The following is an 18,683-nucleotide window of genomic DNA, read 5'->3' as shown; positions in this document are numbered from 1 at the left end:
ATGGAGAAATACTAGGATCATAGCATTGATAAATTCAAGGCTTGAAGATTATGTAGAGTCCAGAGGCTGCACCTTGTCCGAAAAGAGGGCACCGTTCTCAAGCTTGCTTTAGACCTTTTGTAAAAATGCAAGATGCCTCAAACTTGTGAGAATAGGAATAGGATAGAGAAAAAAAAATAAACTGGAAGGCTACATGAGCTGAGGGTGGCTGTTTGGAATGCAGATGCTCTGCAAAGTGGTCACCCAATTCCATTAATTTCTCAAATGCAAATACAGTATTCTGAATGAAAGAAGTTCAAATGAAACATTGCTACATTAAACAGTTTGGAATCTGAAAGGCAGGAAGGAAAAAAAGTGAAAGGACAGTTATATCTCTAGCAGTTGAATGGGAAAGTGCCATTAAAAAAAAGAGTGGGTGGTAAGGTCAGAAAAGGAGATCAGAAAATAGAAGGTCTCTTTGAAATGTTGGAAGGGGGAAAAAAAGGGGAATTATATGCCTAGAAGTGTTGTAGTTATGTTGGAGCTGCTTGAAATCTCACAGCCATATTACTACGATACCCATTACACAAATAACGTTTATTAATTCTCCAACTGCCCCATTAACTCATTAGATCTGGCCTCATCCTTGATCTATCCCTCCCTCCCCCACCTTCTCCACTTTAAAATTAACTTGTTTTTATTTCTGTCCCAGTTCTGATGAAAGATCATTGACCTGAAACATTAAATCTCTTCCCCCCCTCCCCCACTGATGCATCTATTTTTATTTCAGATTTTTAGCATTTTGAAATTTTGAAACATTTTAATCATGAAAATGCTGGGTTCATGTTTTGAATAAAAAGTTCATTAACCCAAAACGATTTCTCCTTCCACATACTGTTTTCTGTTTTCATTTGAGGTCGCCATCATTAACAGTATATTTCCCTCTTACCCAACAGCACTATAATTGCCAGATCAACATCCCTTGGAGGTCATCATTTGCCAAAAATTCAATGATCGATGAATAAATCCCTGCCTCCCGTGTTGCATATACCGGCAACTAATGAAAAAGAAAAGGAGTTGTATAATTTTCAGTGAATTTTCTCCAGTGAAGAGTAGCAGACTGTGCGTGCACTTCATGATTATTTCTGAATTTAGTTACAACTAGAAATAGTGAAATAGCTACTGTGTCCAAGTACAGCTTTAAAGCAGTGTGAATTTATCTGTTGAGAAGGTTGATCTGATAAATCAAACTCAAATATTTACTGTAGTCAGGTCACAATTAAAAGATGTATGACAAACCAAATTTTGTATACATTTCATAACAAGCTAAAATTCTCCACAATTTCTCACATGGCAAACATTCCAGGAAGGAGTGACAGACATCTTCAATTCTGGTAAAAATCTATTTTCCTCTACTCAGCAGAATTAGACATATTTTATTATTCTTATAAAGAGATCAACGAGCTGTAGTGATGATCAATAGGAAGACTGCACTTAAGGGTGGCACGTTTAGCGTAGCAGTTAGTGCAACCCTGTTACAGTGGCAGCAACTGGGACTCAAATCCCCCACTGTCTGTAAGGAGTTTGAATGTTCTCTCCATGTCTGCGAGGATTTCCTCTGGGCACTTTGGTTTCCTCCCACCATTCAAAACGTACCAGAGGTTGTATGCCAATTGGGCATAATTGGGTGGCATGGGCTCGTGGGCCAAAAGGGACTGTTACTCTAATGTATGTCTAAATTTAAAAGAAAAACGATGATATACAAATCATAAAATGAAGTTTACCTTTGAAAATAATCAAAAAGTGAGTCAAATTTTACAGAAAGATCCATAATTTATTTAATACTTTTGGACCAAATGAGAATGCCTACTGGAATTTACTTTCCCTTTATGATAATAATGTCATTAATGAACCACTGATATTAAGGTTATTGTTGAATAAGTTCTAGTGTTTTTCAACAGAACTGTTCAGAGAAATGGAATGTAACCGTAATTCCATCCTCAATCAGAAAAGGGAATATGCTGTTTAGTTCCAAACAGAAATGATTCATTTTGGCTGTAACATTTGAGTATTTCAGGATGATTTCTTAATTTGAACCTTGTGAAGACAAAGCAAGCTAAAAAATGAATCTCTCTCCAAAATAAAAAAACCCACTGTATTTGCTGAATTTAAAAGAACAAACTTTCCAAATTATAATGCTAACTTCTGGATGCTGAGAGAATATTTCCCAGATTTGATTACCTATACATGCAGAGCAAGTATGAGAACACCTTTTTTATTATAACACAATTGCTGTGTACATTAACTTATTTATTTGCTGACAGTTTTGGACTGCTAAATTGAAAAGTATATGAATTGCAAAAAAAGGGGTGCCATTTAGTTTAACAGTAATTGGCAAAAAAGCCACTAGAAAAGTGCTTAGTAAGATTGTTGTTGATCTTGTGCTTCAAGATCAATTTCCTCACAACCTTTTGTTGTCTCAGAGTCCAAAAATCTAACTATCACTCTCTGGACACAACGAGTACAGGTCCTTATCACTTTAGCCATGATTCCGAAAACCAAACATTTTCTTTTAAATGCATGTACAGTATATTTTCAGGTGGAAGAGAGGGCAAGGAGAGAACGCAGCTTGGGTGGTGAGCTGGGAGAGCAGTAGCGCGACTCAGATGGGCGAGGAGAGTGAGAACGTGGCTCGAAGAGCGTGGAGGCCCAGCTAGGGCAAGTAGAGTCGAAGCCCATTGAGCCACCAGGGCCAGAGGGTGAAGGGACCTGGGTGCTGAGCTCCACGGCCTGGGAGGAAGGAGGAGAGAAGCGATCCGGAGGCGAGGAGAAGGTGGTACCGGAGGGAGATAAGCCAAGGGAACATTGGGTAACGGCCGAGCCCAAGCAGCTGCAAGAGCTGGGCCCAAGGGAGGAGCAGGTGATGGGAAGTTCCATGGCAGCTGAGCCAGTGCAGAGGGACCAGATGATGGGAAGCAGCCTAACAGCAGCCTGGCCAGAAAGAGGCAGACAAGAGCATAGCGGAGCCTGGCAGGTGAGTCTCTTTTTGTTTTAATGCGGGATCAATGGCTGTCTTCATTACCCATAATCTCCCATGCAGATGGAACCGTTCTGCGTTTCCCAGAGTGGTTCCAGCTGCGTGGGGGGTTTTGGGTAACGAAGATGCCTATTGCTCATTGAGCAAGCTTCTTCTAAGCGGAATTGCTCCACAAAAAGGATATATTTTGAATTAATATATACTGCCACCATTTTAATTCCATAATCAGGAATAAAACAAATGCCAAGAAGTGTCCAGTCCCAAAAACCTTGGATAAAAAGTTAAACATCTGTACCTACAGCTTGCTGGGGTGGAGTTCTGAAACCTTTCAACAGTAGGTGTTAAGAAATTTCTCCTCATTTGGAGGTTTTTAAAAATTCATTTATGGCACATGGATTTCAATGGCAAAGCCAGTGTTTATCACTTGACTTTAATTGTTCTCAAGAAGATGATGATGAAGCACTTCCCTGAGCTGCTGCGATAGTGTTGTGAGTGGACTTCAACTGTTAAAGATGATGAGTTCTGGTATTTAGGCCCAGCAATTTTAGATCCGTCAGGAAAGGGTGTAATTTGGTTTGATACTGGCATTCCCACATGCCTACTGCTTATATATTCCTTGGTGGAGGAAATTGAAAGTTTGGGAGTTACTGCAAAGAAGTTTGTGGCTATGGTGTGGATGTGCAGGAGGGTGTGAATAATTTGGACTGGGCATCAATCAGGAAAGCAGTTTTGTCCTGGATTACAGCCAGCTTTTCCTAAGTGTTGCTCCTGCTGCTGTCATCCTAATAAGTGAAGAATATCCCACCACATTTTGATTTGTGCCTTAGAGAGAGTGAAAAGGCTTTGAGGTGTTCTGATTGAATTATTCCCAAGAGGATGTCAAACCTCTGACAAGTTCTTTATATAGTCCAATTAAGTAATATGCAGCGGTATGCTTGGAGGGAGTGGCAGAACCAGTGCTAACAGCTCCCATCATGTGACAGCTAGACACAACATCTATGAGGCATAGTGACTCGACAGCACCCGTAGGTCTACTGAGAACCCCTGGCCTACTCAATGTAGCTACATCATGAGGTCGTTAGCACTTCAGATGTCATGACGCCAGGTCACCTGTTGTGTGTCTATAACAAGCCTGATAACACAGTAATAAACGCTTCTTTCTTCGCTGCCTGACAACTTCATGTGTAGTCTCGTTATTTCAACATGATGGCATATGAGCACAAACATCATCCACCACAAATATATATTAATGATTTGGCTGAAAACATAGGTTAGTTGATTAGTAAATTTGTAGATGACATGAAAATTGACGGGAGTTTTGGAGAGGAAGGCTGTCAAAGGATATATCAGAATATAGATCAATAGGAAAGGGCAGATAGAGCTTAATCCGAGAAAGTATGAGTATGACTGGTAATGAATCTCATCAAGTTCCACCTTCCAATAACATTGGACCCGGTCCACAGATGACGCAATAACTTTGACCCTCCACTCTATCCTGACCCGCCTAGAGAATATGCCTCATATGCCAGGCTGTTGTTCATCGACTTCAGCTCGATAAACAACATTCAACATGATCATACCTCAGAGACTGGACGAACTGTCCTCGCTTGGAGCTCAACATCCATCACCCTCCTTGCAACTGGATACTGGATTTCTTGACTGAAAGACCAGTCAGTCCGGGTTAGTAGCAAAACATCAAGTCCCATCACATTAAAACCTCAGGGCTGTGCTCAACTACTTCTATTCACACTGCTAACTCACAACTGCACTGCCAGATTCAGTTCTAACAGAATCATCAAGTTTGCAGATGATACACCAGTCTCTTTGGCAACAATAATGATTCTGCTAACAGAGAGGAGGCAAGAAAGCTCATAAAATGGTTTGAGAACAACAACCTGAGTCTCAATGTGGACAAGACAAAGGAGATGATTGTGAACTTCAGGAGGATAAAGACTGACCATTCTCAACTGTACCTCAATGGTTCCATTGTGGAGTGAGTGGAAAGCACAAAGTTCTAAGGCATGCATGTAAATGACAATCTATCCTGGATTCACAACACACATTCATTAGTAAGGAAGGCGCAGCAGTGTCTACAATTCCTAAGAAGGCTGAGGAAGGCTACCGGCCCCCACCTTGACAACTTTATACAGGAGCACAATTGAGATTGCCCAGTAGACTGCATCATTGCGTAGTATGGTAGCTTCAAAGCATTGGACCAGGTCAATACTGTGGATCACCAAAATGGTCAAGAAGATCACTGGGGTCTCCCTTTTCTATATTGATTACATTCACCAGGAGATTGCTTAAATGGGGCTCAAAGAATTATAGAACACCGTTTCCATCCAGCACACAGTATCTTTGGCCCACTACCATTAAGAAAGAGACACAGGAGCATCAAATTTAGGACTATTAGACAGGGAAATAGCTTTTTCTTGCAGTTTGTGAGATTGATGAACACTATCCTGTAAGCGAGTAAATCATCCCAAAATATTTATATATATTTATTATATCAGTATGTCTTTATGTATTTATTATGTACTATACATTGTGTGTGAGTGTATACACACCGTGGTTTTGAGGAATGATGTTTTATTCAGTTTTATGTGTACATTCAGATGATAATAAACTCAAAACTGAACTTGAGATGATGCATGTGGGAGAACAAATGCTACAGGAAAGTATACAGAAAATGGGAGGACCTTTTAAGAGCCTTAATATACAGAAGCTACAATTCCATTGCTCCCTGAAGTGGATAGGGTGGTAAAGAAATTGTACAGCATTCTGTCCTTCATTGGAGGGTGCATTGAGTATAAAAGTTGAGATGTTGAAACTTTTGTCAGACCACACAATAGGAAGGATGTGAAGATTTAAGAGAGTGTGCAAAAGATATGCTGTCTGGATTGAAGTGTATTAACTATAATGAGAGGTTGGACAAACCTGGATTATTTTCTCTGGAGCATCAGAGAGGAAGGGTTGACCTGTAAAGATGTACAAGATTACTAGGGACATAGACAGGGTCATCAGAGACTTTTTCTCTTGGGTGAAAATATTAAATATTGGTCGATATGGGTTAAGGTGAGAGGTGAAAAATTTAAGGAGATCTTTGAGGCAATTTTTTTTAATAAAGAGTGGAAGGTGCATAGCAGAAAGTACAGCAATATCAAGAGCATTCAGAGAGACAGGGAATAAAGGGATAAAAGCAGGGAATTAAGCAGGGAACAGAGGGATAAAAGTCTATGTTCAAGCAGACAGGAAAATGTTGGAGGAACTCAGGTCTTAAAGCATACATAGGAAGTAAAGATATAGAACTGATATAGCCTCGAAACATCAATTTTACATCTTTACCTCCTATGGATGCTGGGAGACATATAGATTTTCTCCAGCATTTTTGTGTTTTTACTATGATCACAACATCTGCAGATTTGCGTATTTCACCTCAACTAGACAAGGATTAGTTTAGATTGGCATTGTTGCCACTACATGGTATAACCTGCTCTAGTGATGAACCGCTCCATGTTCTATAAGCTTCTGGTCAGTGATGTACAGTAGATCATTGATGATCGTTGGTGAATGCCAATGAAAAGTGATTATATATGCTTTTGTTGGTGGTGGCTATTGTCTAGCACTGTGTTGTATAGTATTATATTATACAGGTGCCAGTCAATATATGCTTAACTTGAATGTTGTTTTAGGTCTAGCTGTAAGCAGGAATAGACTGCTTCATTTTCCACGGAGTTGTCAATAGAATTAAACAATGAATTCATCAGTGAGCATCCTCACATCTGACTTCATTGATGGATTAATGTGGCAATAAATTTACAAAGATCACATATTGCTAAAATTACCAGCACAATTCTAAACATCACAAATGAAAAAGCTGAGGGCACAGAATGAAATCCTGGGGAAAAACTAGATTCAAAAACTATTCCAATTATAGAAAATGTATTAACTTTCAAAATACTTACTGTAACTTTGTAAACTTGGGTCTGAATATTCTGATCTGAAACTGAAGAAAACGCAAAACTTTAATAGTTGAAAACTGAGGAAGATAACTGAACTAACTTGGTGAATTTAAGCTTTGTATGATCTTAATCGTAAATAGAGGCAAATGTACATCCAACAAATGTGTACCTTCAATAAACATGAAATATTTTCAGAGCAGCAACAGTTTAGATTTAAACCCTGTCTTAATACAGAGTAAGATGATATCAGCCATCAGGGCAAGAGGAATGATAAAACTGGTCTTGGTGCCATGCAGTTATTGACATAACCACCCACTGGTCAAGTTCTAGATTGCTTTAAGTGATCACTGCTTGAAATAATAAACCTATGTGAATACCTGCTGGCAGGAAAATGAGAAGCTATCATGTCCTCAGCAAAATGCCTGGCATTTTTTTTGTATTCTAGTGCAAAGCCTTGAGGAAAAGGGGGAAAAGATCGATGAAAAAATATTTTAATATTAATAAAATTATACTTCTGAAATACACAAACAAAGATTTTGAAGTTGGCCACTATTTTTACTCAGTAATTAGATAATGAGTTTATTGTCATACACACATCTACAACATTCACACCCCCATAAATGTTATTAGCTGCAGCCAAACAGACATTTTGTAAAAACCCCAAAAATATACATTATTTACCATACAAAAAGAGGTAATAAATATAAAATATAGCTACCAGTAATAATTATTCACAATTACAGCAGTGCAAGAAAAAAAAGCATTTCGATACCACATACAGGTTTTTGGTGCGCCTGAGCAATTAACGATAAGAATAATAATGACGGGTCCAAGAGCCTGATGAAGCTAGAAAAACTGCTCATGAAAGAGAAGTGCTGGGCTTCTGGCTTTTGTGTCTTCAGGATAACAGTGAGAAGAGGTTGTGACCAGGGTGATGAGAGTCCTTTCTGATATTGGCTGCTTCCTTGATACAGCATGTCACATAGATATCTTCAATGCATAGGAAGTCAAAGACTCTGATGGTCTTGGCTGCGTTTGCTGCCTTGTGCAGCTTTCTGCTCTTCTGGGCACTTGAATTAACAAAGTAGGCAGTGATGGAACCAGTCAGTATACTTTCTTCAGGATACCTGAAGACGTTTGATACAATATTGAAAGAAGTGTTAAATCTTCTTAGAGAGGCCTTGGCATGCCTTCTACATGGTTGCCTCGATATTTTGACTCCAGGAAAGATGTAGACTCGAGGAACTTGAAGGTACTAATCCTCTTCATTTTTGTCCCATCAAACGAATGTATGGTCTCTTGGCTTTCCCTTCCGCAAATCCAAAATAATAACTCCTTGGTCTTGTTGACGATTAGAACAAGATTGTTGTTCTGTCACCACCCAACCAAATTATAGATTTTCATCCTATATTTTGACTCATCATTTCCTCTTACTCAGGTATTATCAGTGCTTACATTCAAGAGATGTACTTGTATTGGTATAACTCTGATGTTTGGTTATTAAGTTTTTCAATAATCTAGACTATGATCAAAAGTCATTACTATTGTAGTTTGCACCAATTACTTCAAAAGGTTCATACTAAATTGAAATAATAATGAAAAACTGTGGAACAAATGCAAGTTCAAATAAAATATGAGCCACAGCCATATACAATTTTAATGTTCTTACTTAAATGTACTATTTATATGAGAGTGGGTATGGAAGTTCACGAAAAAGGAATGTGATTTTCCAGATATGCTTTATTACTGGGGTGCCTTGGGAACAATTTCCAAGTTGAATTATTTTACAGTGTTAACGCTCATCTTACAAACTATATAAGCAATTATAGAACATTTCTATAAACAAAGAACATGTATAAATCACGTGATGATTTTTTTTCTAATGAACTGCCATCTACATTGATTTTCTGGAAGAAAATGAAATTCAGAGATGAGGGTTTTCATTTTATGTGCAGTGACAAGGGTAGTTGGAATTGTTCTCCTTAGAGTTAACAAATGTTCAAAATTATGAGGAGCTTTAGGGCTCAACAGTATTTTTAAATTAAATGGGAAAAGGACAAGACGAAGATTCATTTTTAACGTATTTTTCACTTTCCAGTATTTTGCAGAAGTACAATCGATTGAAGAGGTGTTTCCCAGTCCCATCATATGCACAATGAATCCGCATGAGATCCTGTGCTGTATAACTCCACGTTTTCCTGTTTAATAAGCTTGTATTCAAGCTGTAGTCTGTTACATTACCAAGTAGCTGTTGTGAGTGACTTTAGTAAGTGGAAGCGTCAGAACAAAAAACAATTGTCAGGTCAAGTTTATCATCATCTGATTGTGGAAGTGCAACTTGATGAAACAGTGTTCTCTGATCCTCGGTGCAAAACATGCAGACACATAACCAGACATAACACACATAAAGACAAATAATACATAGTTTAGTTTAGTTTATTTATTCATATAACACATTTAAAACGACTCACATTGACCAAAGTGCTGCATAGATCAAAAAGACATCACAACTAGGCAACTTATTTAAAGTACAGAATAAAACAAATATGACAGGTTAGAACACAAGATAACAATCAGGGGCATGAGGAGGACTCAAAATGCTAGTGAATAAAAGTACATCTTCAATTTGGATATAAAAGAGTTGATGGATGGGACCAATTTGATAGAAGGAGGAATGTTGTTCTACAGTTTCGAGTGCTGAAATAGTGAAGGTGTGATTTCCTCTGAGTTTACAATTTGAGCGCAGAACAGCCAAGCTCCCCAAGTTAGCCAGCCTAACCTGAGGGTTTTTGAAGTGGAATAAGGAGTTAGGAGATCTGTGATATAAGAGGGGACAAGCCCAATAATGGATTTATACACAAACAAGAGAACTTTAAAATAAATTCTGAGTCTTACTGGCAACCAATGGAGGAAGGCCAGAATAAGAGTGATATGCTCCCTCTTCTTGGCACTTGTCAGGAGCCTGGCTGCAGCATTCTGAACCAGTTGCAGACGGGATAATGAAGACTGACTAACCCCAGCATACTGAGAGTTAGAATAGTCTAAATGGGAGAATACAAGAGCATGGATAACTTTCTCAAGATCTTTAACAAGTATTTTATCCATATAAATAAAGTCTTGTAGATTTTAGACTTGAATTGTCAGTGTGAGCATTCATTTGGTCGTTCAGCATTTTTACTGCCCGTGGGAAGAAGCTGTTCCTCAGCTTGGTGGTGCTGGCTCTTATACTCCAGTATCTCTTGCCCATCGGGGAAGATGCTGTGTGCAGGGTGGAAGGGGTGGGCCCACAATAATTTTTGTGTGCCTGCCTCAGACGATGATCCCGGTAGATCATGTCAATAGGTGGGGGAGAGTGAGATTACAGTGATCCTCTTTGTCACTCTTATGATCTGTGGATTGACCTCTGATCCATTTCTCTATAGCAAATGTACCAAACTGTGACGCAACAACCCAGGACGGTCTCAATAGAGCTCATATAGAAGGCTGACATAAAAGTGGCCAGTAGCCTTGCCCGCTTCAGTCTTCTTAGGAAATGAAGTTCTTGTTGCGCCTACCTGACAATCGAGGAGATGTTGAGTGTCCACAATAGGTCACTAGTTAAATGAACTCCATGTAACTTGATGCTCTCCATTCTCTCTACTACAGAGTTGTTGATGTGAAGTGGAGACTGGTCATCCCTGATCCCCCTCAAGTCCTCAATCATCTCCTTTGTCTTGTCCTTGGTAAGACTCAGGTTGTTATTAAATATGAACATTTCAGTGAGGATGGGCATGATTTGTTGGTACATAACCAATAATATATTACTAGTTACATGGAAATGGCTGACCAACAGCCATACAGGGCAGATTATAGAGAATGAGAAAATATCTTTTCTGTCATATTCTGTCAATTGGTACATTCCTGCAATCAAAAAGGGCAAATCAGGACTGACCATATCTCAATGAATGGCCTTATTTCTGCTCAGTAGACTCAGTTGACATGAGTGCCTAACCACAAAAAGAGTAAATATCATTCTGCTCAGTGCATTTATTCTGGTGATTAAGCACCTACCCACATTCATGTTCTCAGGACCTTTCTGTGTAAACATGTTAGGTTCATTCTGCTGACTATAAAACTGCAGAAGGCATTGCTGATTACAAAAATGCTTCATTTCTCCCCGCCATTGAATTGTTTCATTCAGCTCTCTCTGAGCTTTACAGCAGTCACACCTAGCAGCCTAAAATGAAAGAAAGAAAGAAATTACTTCAGGAAATACAATTCCTCTCTAATGACACATCATAAAAAGATTAGTATATAAATGCATAATAAATCTTGTTACAAATTCAATAAATACAGATTTTTATATCAAATTTTATCATGATTTCTTTTTTTTTTTAATTTTTTATTTTTCACACCATAAACCACATTGACCATGATACTTATATTTTCCTTTTCAAATATATACAGTGCCATTTTCTCCACCCCCCTCCCTCCTCCCATCCCACCCTCCCTACCTCCCCCCCATCCATTTAAAGTACAAAATCTAAGATACATTAAACCAGTCAAACAATGTTGTCATTCAATAAAAATAAACAAGAAATTCCACTGAGTCAATTCTTTTCATTTCCTTCTCCTTTCGTTAATTTAGGTAGTGAATGTCCCCGGTAGGTTTTCTCTATTGTGTTGCATGTAAGGCTCCCATATTTGTTCAAATATTTCAATATTATTTCTTAAACTATATGTTATTTTTTTCTAATGGAATACATTTATTCATTTCTATATACCATTGTTGTATTTTCAAATTATCTTCCAATTTCCAGGTTGACATAATACATTTTTTTGCTACGGCTAGAGCTATCTTAACAAATCTTTTTTGTGCACCATCCAAATCAATTCCAAATTCTTTGTTTTTTATGTTACTTAGGAGGAAGATCTCTGGATTTTTTGGTATATTGTTTTCTGTAATTTTATTTAATATTTGGTTTAGATCTTCCCAAAATTTTTCTACTTTCTCACATGTCCAGATTGCATGAATTGTTGTTCCCATCTCTTTTTTACATCGAAAACATCTGTCAGATACTGTTGGGTCCCATTTATTTAACTTTTGAGGTGTAATGTATAGCCTGTGTATCCAGTTATACTGTATCATACGTAACCTCGTATTTATTGTATTTCTCATCGTTCCAGAACATAACTTCTCCCATGTTTCCTTTTTTATCTTTATATTTAAATCTTGTTCCCATTTTTGTTTAGTTTTACCATTTGTTTCCTCATTCTCCTTTTCCTGCAGTTTAATATACATATTTGTTATAAATCTTTTGATTATCATTGTATCTGTAATCACATATTCAAAGTTACTTCCCTCTGGTAACCTCAGACTGCTTCCTAATTTGTCCTTCAAGTAGGATCTCAATTGGTAATATGCCAGCACTGTATCTTGAGTTATATTGTATTTATCTTTCATTTGTTCAAAGGATAATAATCTATTTCCTGAAAAACAATTTTCTATTCCTTTGATCCCTTTTTTCTCCTATTCTCTAAAGGAAAGGTTATCTATTGTAAAAGGGAGTAACTTATTTTGCGTCAATATTAGTTTTGGTAATTGGTAATTTGTTTTATTCCTTTCTACATGAATCTTTTTCCAAATATTGAGTAGATGATGTAATACTGGAGAACTCCTACATTGTACCAATTTTTCATCCCATTTATATAATATGTGTTCAGGTATCTTTTCCCCTATTTTATCTAATTTTAATCTAGTCCAATCTGGCTTTTCCCTTGTTTGATAAAAATCTGATAGGTATCTTAATTGTGCGGCTCTATAATAATTTTTAAAGTTTGGCAATTGTAAGCCTCCTGGTTTATACCATTCTGTTAATTTATCTAGTGCTATCCTCAGTTTCCCCCCTTTCCATAAAAATTTCCTTATTATTTTCTTTAACTCCTTGAAGAATTTCTCTGTCAAGTGTATTGGCAATGCCTGAAATAGGTATAATATCCTTGGGAAAATGTTCATTTTAATACAGTTTATCCTTCCTATTAGTGTTAATGGTAAATCTTTCCAATGCTCTAAATCATCCTGTAATTTTTTCATTAGTGGATAATAATTGAGTTTACATAGATGGCCGAGATTTTTATTTATTTGTATACCTAGGTATCTTATTGCTTGCATTTGCCATCTGAATGGTGATTCCTTCTTAAATTTGAGAAATCCGCATTATTCATTGGCATTGCTTCACTTTTATTTACGTTAATCTTGTAACCCGACACTTCTCCATATTCCTTCAATTTTTATATAATTCTTTTATTGATAGTTCTGGTTCTGTTAAGTATACTATAACATCATCCGCAAATAAACTGATTTTATATTCCTTGCCTTTTATTTTTATCCCTTTTATATTATTTTCTGTTCTTATCAATTCTGCTAGTGGTTCTATAGCTAACGCGAACAATAAGGGTGATAGTGGGCATCCCTGCCGTGTTGACCTGCTTAAGTTAAATTGCTTTGATATATATCCATTTACTGTCACTTTCGCCAATGGCCCCTTATATAATGTTTTAATCCAATTAATATACTTCTCTGGTAAACTGAATTTTTGCAATACTTTGAATAAATAATTCCATTCTACTCTGTCGAAGGCCTTCTCTGCGTCTAAAGCAACTGCTACTGTTGGCGCTTTACTCCCTTCTACTGCATGAATTAAGTTAATAAATTTACAAATATTGTCTGTTGTGCGTCTTTTTTTAATAAATCCAGTTTGGTCTAGATTTATCATTTTAGGTACATACTCTGCTAATCTGTTTGCTAATAGTTTAGCTATTATCTTATAATCTGTGTTAAGTAATGATATTGGTCTATATGACGCTGGTGCGAGTGGATCTTTCCCTTGCTTTAGTATTACTGTAATTATTGCTGTTTTACATGAATCTGGTAAGCTTTGTGTTTTATCAATCTGGTTGATTACTTCCAGGAGGGAGGAATTAATAAATCTTTAAATGTTTTATAGAATCCTATTGGGAATCCATCCTCTCCTGGTGTTTTATTATTTGGTAGTTTTTTTATTATCTCTTGTATTTCTACTATTTCAAATGGTACTGTTAATTTATTTTGTTCCTCTATTTGTAATTTTGGTAGTTCAATTTTAGTTAAAAATTCATCTATTTTCCCTTCTTTCTCTTCGTTTTCAGTTTGGTATAATTGTTCATAGAATTCTCTAAAGTTTTCCTTGATCTCCGTTGGATTATATGTGATTTGTTTGTCTTTTTTCCTTGATGCCAATACCATTTTCTTAGCTTGTTCTGTCTTAAGCTGCCATGCTAGAATTTTGTGCGTTTTTTCCCCTAGTTCATAATATTTCTGTTTTGTCTTCATTATGTTCTTCTCCACCTTATATGTTTGTAGTGTTTCATATTTTATTTTTTTATCTGCCAATTCTCTTCTTTTAGTTGTATCTTCCTTCATTGCTAATTCTTTTTCTATATTTACTATTTCCCTTTCCAACTGCTCTGTTTCCTGATTATAGACCTTCTTCATCTTGGTTACATAACTTATTATTTGTCCTCTAATGAACGCTTTCATTGCATCCCATGGTATAAACTTATCTTTCACTGATTCCGTATTTATTTCAAAATACATTTTAATTTGTCTTTCAATTAATTCTCTAAAATCCTGCCTTTTAAGTAGCATGGAGTTTAATCTCCATCTATACATTCTTGGAGGGATGTCCTCTAACTCTATTGTCAATATCAAGGGTGAATGGTCTGATAATATTCTAGCTTTATATTCTGTTTTTCTTACTCTATCTTGCATACGAGCTGATAACAAAAATAGGTCTATTCTTGAGTATGTTTTATGTCTACCCGAGTAATATTAATATTCCTTTTCATTTGGGGGTTGTTTCCTCCATATATCCAAAAGTTGCATTTCTTCCATCGATTTAATTATAAATTTGGTTACTTTGTTCTTTCTGTTAATTTTTTCCCCAGTTTTGTCCATATTTGAATCCAAATTCAGGTTGAAATCCCCTCCTATTAATATGTTCCCTTGCGTATCTGCTATCTTCAAAAAAATATCTTGCATAAACTTTTGATCTTCTTCGTTAGGTGAATATACATTGAGTAGATTCCAAAACTCCGAATATATCTGACATTTTACCATTACATATCTCCCTGCTGGATCTATTATTTCCTCTTCTATTTTAATTGGCACATTTTTACTAATTAATATAGCTACTCCTCTTGCTTTTGAATTATACGACGCTGCTGTTACATGTCCTACCCAATCTCTCTTTAATTTCTTGTGCTCCAATTCAGTTAAATGTGTTTCTTGCACAAATGCTATATCAATTTTTTCTTTTTTCAGTAAATTTAGCAGTTTCTTCCTTTTAATTTGGTTATGTATTCCGTTAATATTTAAAGTCATATAGTTCAGCGTAGCCATTTCATAATTTGTTTATCTTCCCTTTCCGTTTCTCCATCATCACCTTTCCTTCTTATCCATTTCTGCTTTCTTGTTTTGAACCCTTTATAAGACATTTCTAAAACATCAAACATTTTCCTTATTCTCCTATTTAAAACTTCTTTAACCCCATTCTCCCCTCCCCCTCCTGAGTTGCCCTTTATCCCTTGTCAGGCAACCACATCTCCCCTCTCCATTTGGATTTGCGAATTCACTCGCAAACGTCAACTGATTTTGTAGTGACCATAACTCCTCCCCACCCAGCCCCCCCCAGAAAAGATTTCAATTTTTATATGTAACAAAGGTCACTCTTTTAATTCCCTCCTTATTCCCTCTATTCCCTTTCCCTCCCTTATTAATTATTGTCTATACTCTATATATTTTCCTCTAAATACGGATACATTCATGTATACACACTATATATATACACACATATACCCCTTTACACACATACATATAGTTTGTGGTCATTTTTACTCTCATTACATGTCTTCATCTCTCTGCTTGTTTTGTAGTTGTTCTGCAAATTTCCTTGCTTCCTCTGGATCCGAGAATAGTCTGTTTTGATGCCCTGGAATAACTATTTTAAGTACCGCTGGGTACTTTAACATAAATTTATATCCTTTTTTCCATAAGATCGTTTTTGCTGTATTGAACTCCTTCCTCTTCTTCAGGAGTTCAAAACTTATGTCTGGATAGAAAAATTTTTTTTGACCTTTATATTCCAGTGGCTTTTTGTCTTCTCTTACTTTCTTCACTGCTTTCTCCAATATATTTTCTCTTGTTGTATATCGTAAGAATTTTACTAAAATGGATCTTGGTTTTTGCTGCGGTTGTGGTTTCGGGGCTAAAGTTCCATGTGCCCTCTCTATTTCCATTTCTTCCTGTAATTCTGGTCTTCCTAGGACCCTGGGGATCCAATCTTTTATAAATTCTCTCATATTCTTGCCTTCTTCATCTTCCTTAAGGCCCACTATCTTTATATTATTTCTTCTATTATAGTTTTCTATTATATCTATCTTCTGAGCTAACAGCTCATGTGCCTCTTTAACTTTTTTATTAGATTCTTCTAATTTCTCTTTTAATTCCTCTACTTCCATTTCTACAATTGTTTCTCGTTCTTCCATATTTTTCACTCTTTTTCCTATCTCTGACATGGCCATTTCTATTTTATTCATTTTTTTCTTCTGCATTCTTAATTCTTCTTTTTATCTCATTAAATTCTTGTAATTGCCATTCTTTCACTGATTCCATATATTCTTTAAAAAAAGATACATCCATTGTCTTGCCTTTCTCTTCTTCTTCCATTTCTTCATGTTCTTCTTCCTCTTCTTCCTCTGGGTTGACCATCTGTTGTTTCCTTGTTTTCTTTTTACCCTCTTCTTTCTTGTTGTCGTTATTGTCTGTGTTCTGCACCTGTTGCTGAGCTGCAGGTGTCTCTCTCAGCTGTGGAGATCGACTCCGCAGCTGTTCCCCCCTCCCGTCAGTGTGTTTTTTTTTCATGCGCATGCGCGGTTGCACACTTTTACTCGGCTCTGCGAGCCATTTTTGTAGTCCCAAGCCCGGGACTTCCACTGACCTGAGGGAGCGGGCTTCTCTCTCCGCGGCGAGCCTCTTCGGACATTCTTCCGACATTCTTTCTTCCTCTTTTCTTCCCGTTGTTTTCGACTTTTCTCTCTTCGCTACCATTTTCTTCTCACCTTTATTTTTACTTTATTATAAATTTTAATCTTGTACCTTTGTGCTTTGTGTGTTTTTTTTAAACTTTTCGGGAGAGGGCTGGAATTCCCTGACTGGCCACTACTCCATCACGTGACTCCTCCTCTTTTATCATGATTTCATGTAATAGCTTAAGTTTTCTAAATTGTTAATTTCTCAAATAAATTTTGTATTTGTATTTTTGAATAGGGATTCTCAAACTCAAGAGTTTTACAGCATGGAAACAAGCCCTTCAGCCCAACTTGTTTATGCTGACCAAGTTGTCTACTTTTATTAAAAATAAACAAAAAGTACCTATAAAGATAAACATCCAGAAATTAAGGTCACATTGACCACTCAAGATAAACATTATTAAAGACATGCAGTGGGAGTACCTTACAAAAAGAAACTATGCTACCACAATTATTTGTGGAAGTTGCCACAATGCACAACTTGCATTGCTTCATAGACTATACCTGAATTTTTTTTTAAAGTTTAGACGTACAGGATGGTAACTAGCCCTTTTGGCCCATGATCCCTTGCCGCCCATTAACATATAACCTCGTATGCTTCAAGGGAAGAAAACCAGAGCACCCAGAGAAAACCCAAAACACACAAATTTTACAAGAGAACAAAACTCCACATTTAAAAGTAAAGAAGATTTCATAATTATTCTGAAAATTTACATGCCATATTTTACTAAATTTATTTTGCCACTGGTTTTCATTCCAAAGATCTTATATGGTGAACTGGCACCATATTTTAGCAAAGCAAATTTTAAAGTCAGATTTAATATAATAACTATTTGGAATATACTGTATTTTGGAATCTTAATTATTTACAAATAATGCAAGGTAAAAAAAAATAAAGAAACATTTCACTGACCTTGAAGTACCAGTCTATAAACCTTTTGCAACAGTCATCACTACAAAAGTCTCTTGCTTTTCCATCTATTTCTTTAGCCGCAGCTCGCTTGCACATCTGGGAGCAATAACTGCAGGTAACACAGCGCAGACCCAAGCGTTTTGCAAAGTCTTGCTTGTATAAGAGCTTACAGCCTGAAAACAGAATGTTTTTTTTTCATGCAATCTTTGTTAAGAAATATAAACAAACTCGGATAAAATTTACGCTTGACATTCAAGTGCTGGATATTGTATCCTTTTTAACCTACAAGGTAAAATGCTTTATCTATTTATTTTTCCAGACTTGGCCCATAAGAAGGACACTAAAGGTGCATTGGTCGGCATTCAACAAGTTCATGGCTGAATTAATCTAGTCTTTCCTATACCTCCATTTTCTATCAATCCCCTTCCATCCAAAAATCTATTGAATTCTTGAATGTACCTCTTACCACTTCGCCTCTGAGGTAGAAATTTTTAAAGATCCAATACTCTTTAAAAAAATCCTCAACCCAAACTTCAATGGCTGACTCCTTTCCTGAAACTGTGCACACAGTACAATATTCTCTTATACATCAATGCCCCCTCAAGCCATGCATCTTTAATGAGGCAGATCACTAATATCTGAACACTAGAGAACAGAAGGCCTATCAACTCAATCTTTCATCTTC

General features: G+C 36.6%; 1 protein-coding gene across 7 annotated transcripts in view; it reads right to left on the bottom strand.

Annotated features, from left to right (window-relative positions):
* zmym2 (zinc finger, MYM-type 2) overlaps window positions 1-18,683 on the bottom strand; it is a 142,377-nt gene that overhangs the window by 40,704 nt on the left and 82,990 nt on the right. For 6 of the 7 annotated variants that reach the window (XM_069891338.1, XM_069891339.1, XM_069891340.1 and 3 more), the window contains 5 exons: window positions 17,999-18,171; window positions 11,029-11,194; window positions 7,356-7,431; window positions 6,982-7,022; window positions 5,954-5,994 (listed from right to left, as the gene is read on the bottom strand). In XM_069891338.1, the coding sequence (XP_069747439.1) occupies window positions 5,954-5,994; window positions 6,982-7,022; window positions 7,356-7,431; window positions 11,029-11,194; window positions 17,999-18,171 (497 nt within the window). The remainder of the gene's footprint in view (window positions 1-5,953; window positions 5,995-6,981; window positions 7,023-7,355; window positions 7,432-11,028; window positions 11,195-17,998; window positions 18,172-18,683) is intronic. The other variant, XM_069891342.1, reaches the window with a different exon arrangement.

This window comes from Narcine bancroftii, chromosome 7 (genome assembly GCF_036971445.1).
Source record: "Narcine bancroftii isolate sNarBan1 chromosome 7, sNarBan1.hap1, whole genome shotgun sequence".
Lineage (NCBI taxonomy): Eukaryota > Metazoa > Chordata > Chondrichthyes > Torpediniformes > Narcinidae > Narcine > Narcine bancroftii.
This window is presented reverse-complemented; position numbering and strand designations above follow the sequence as displayed.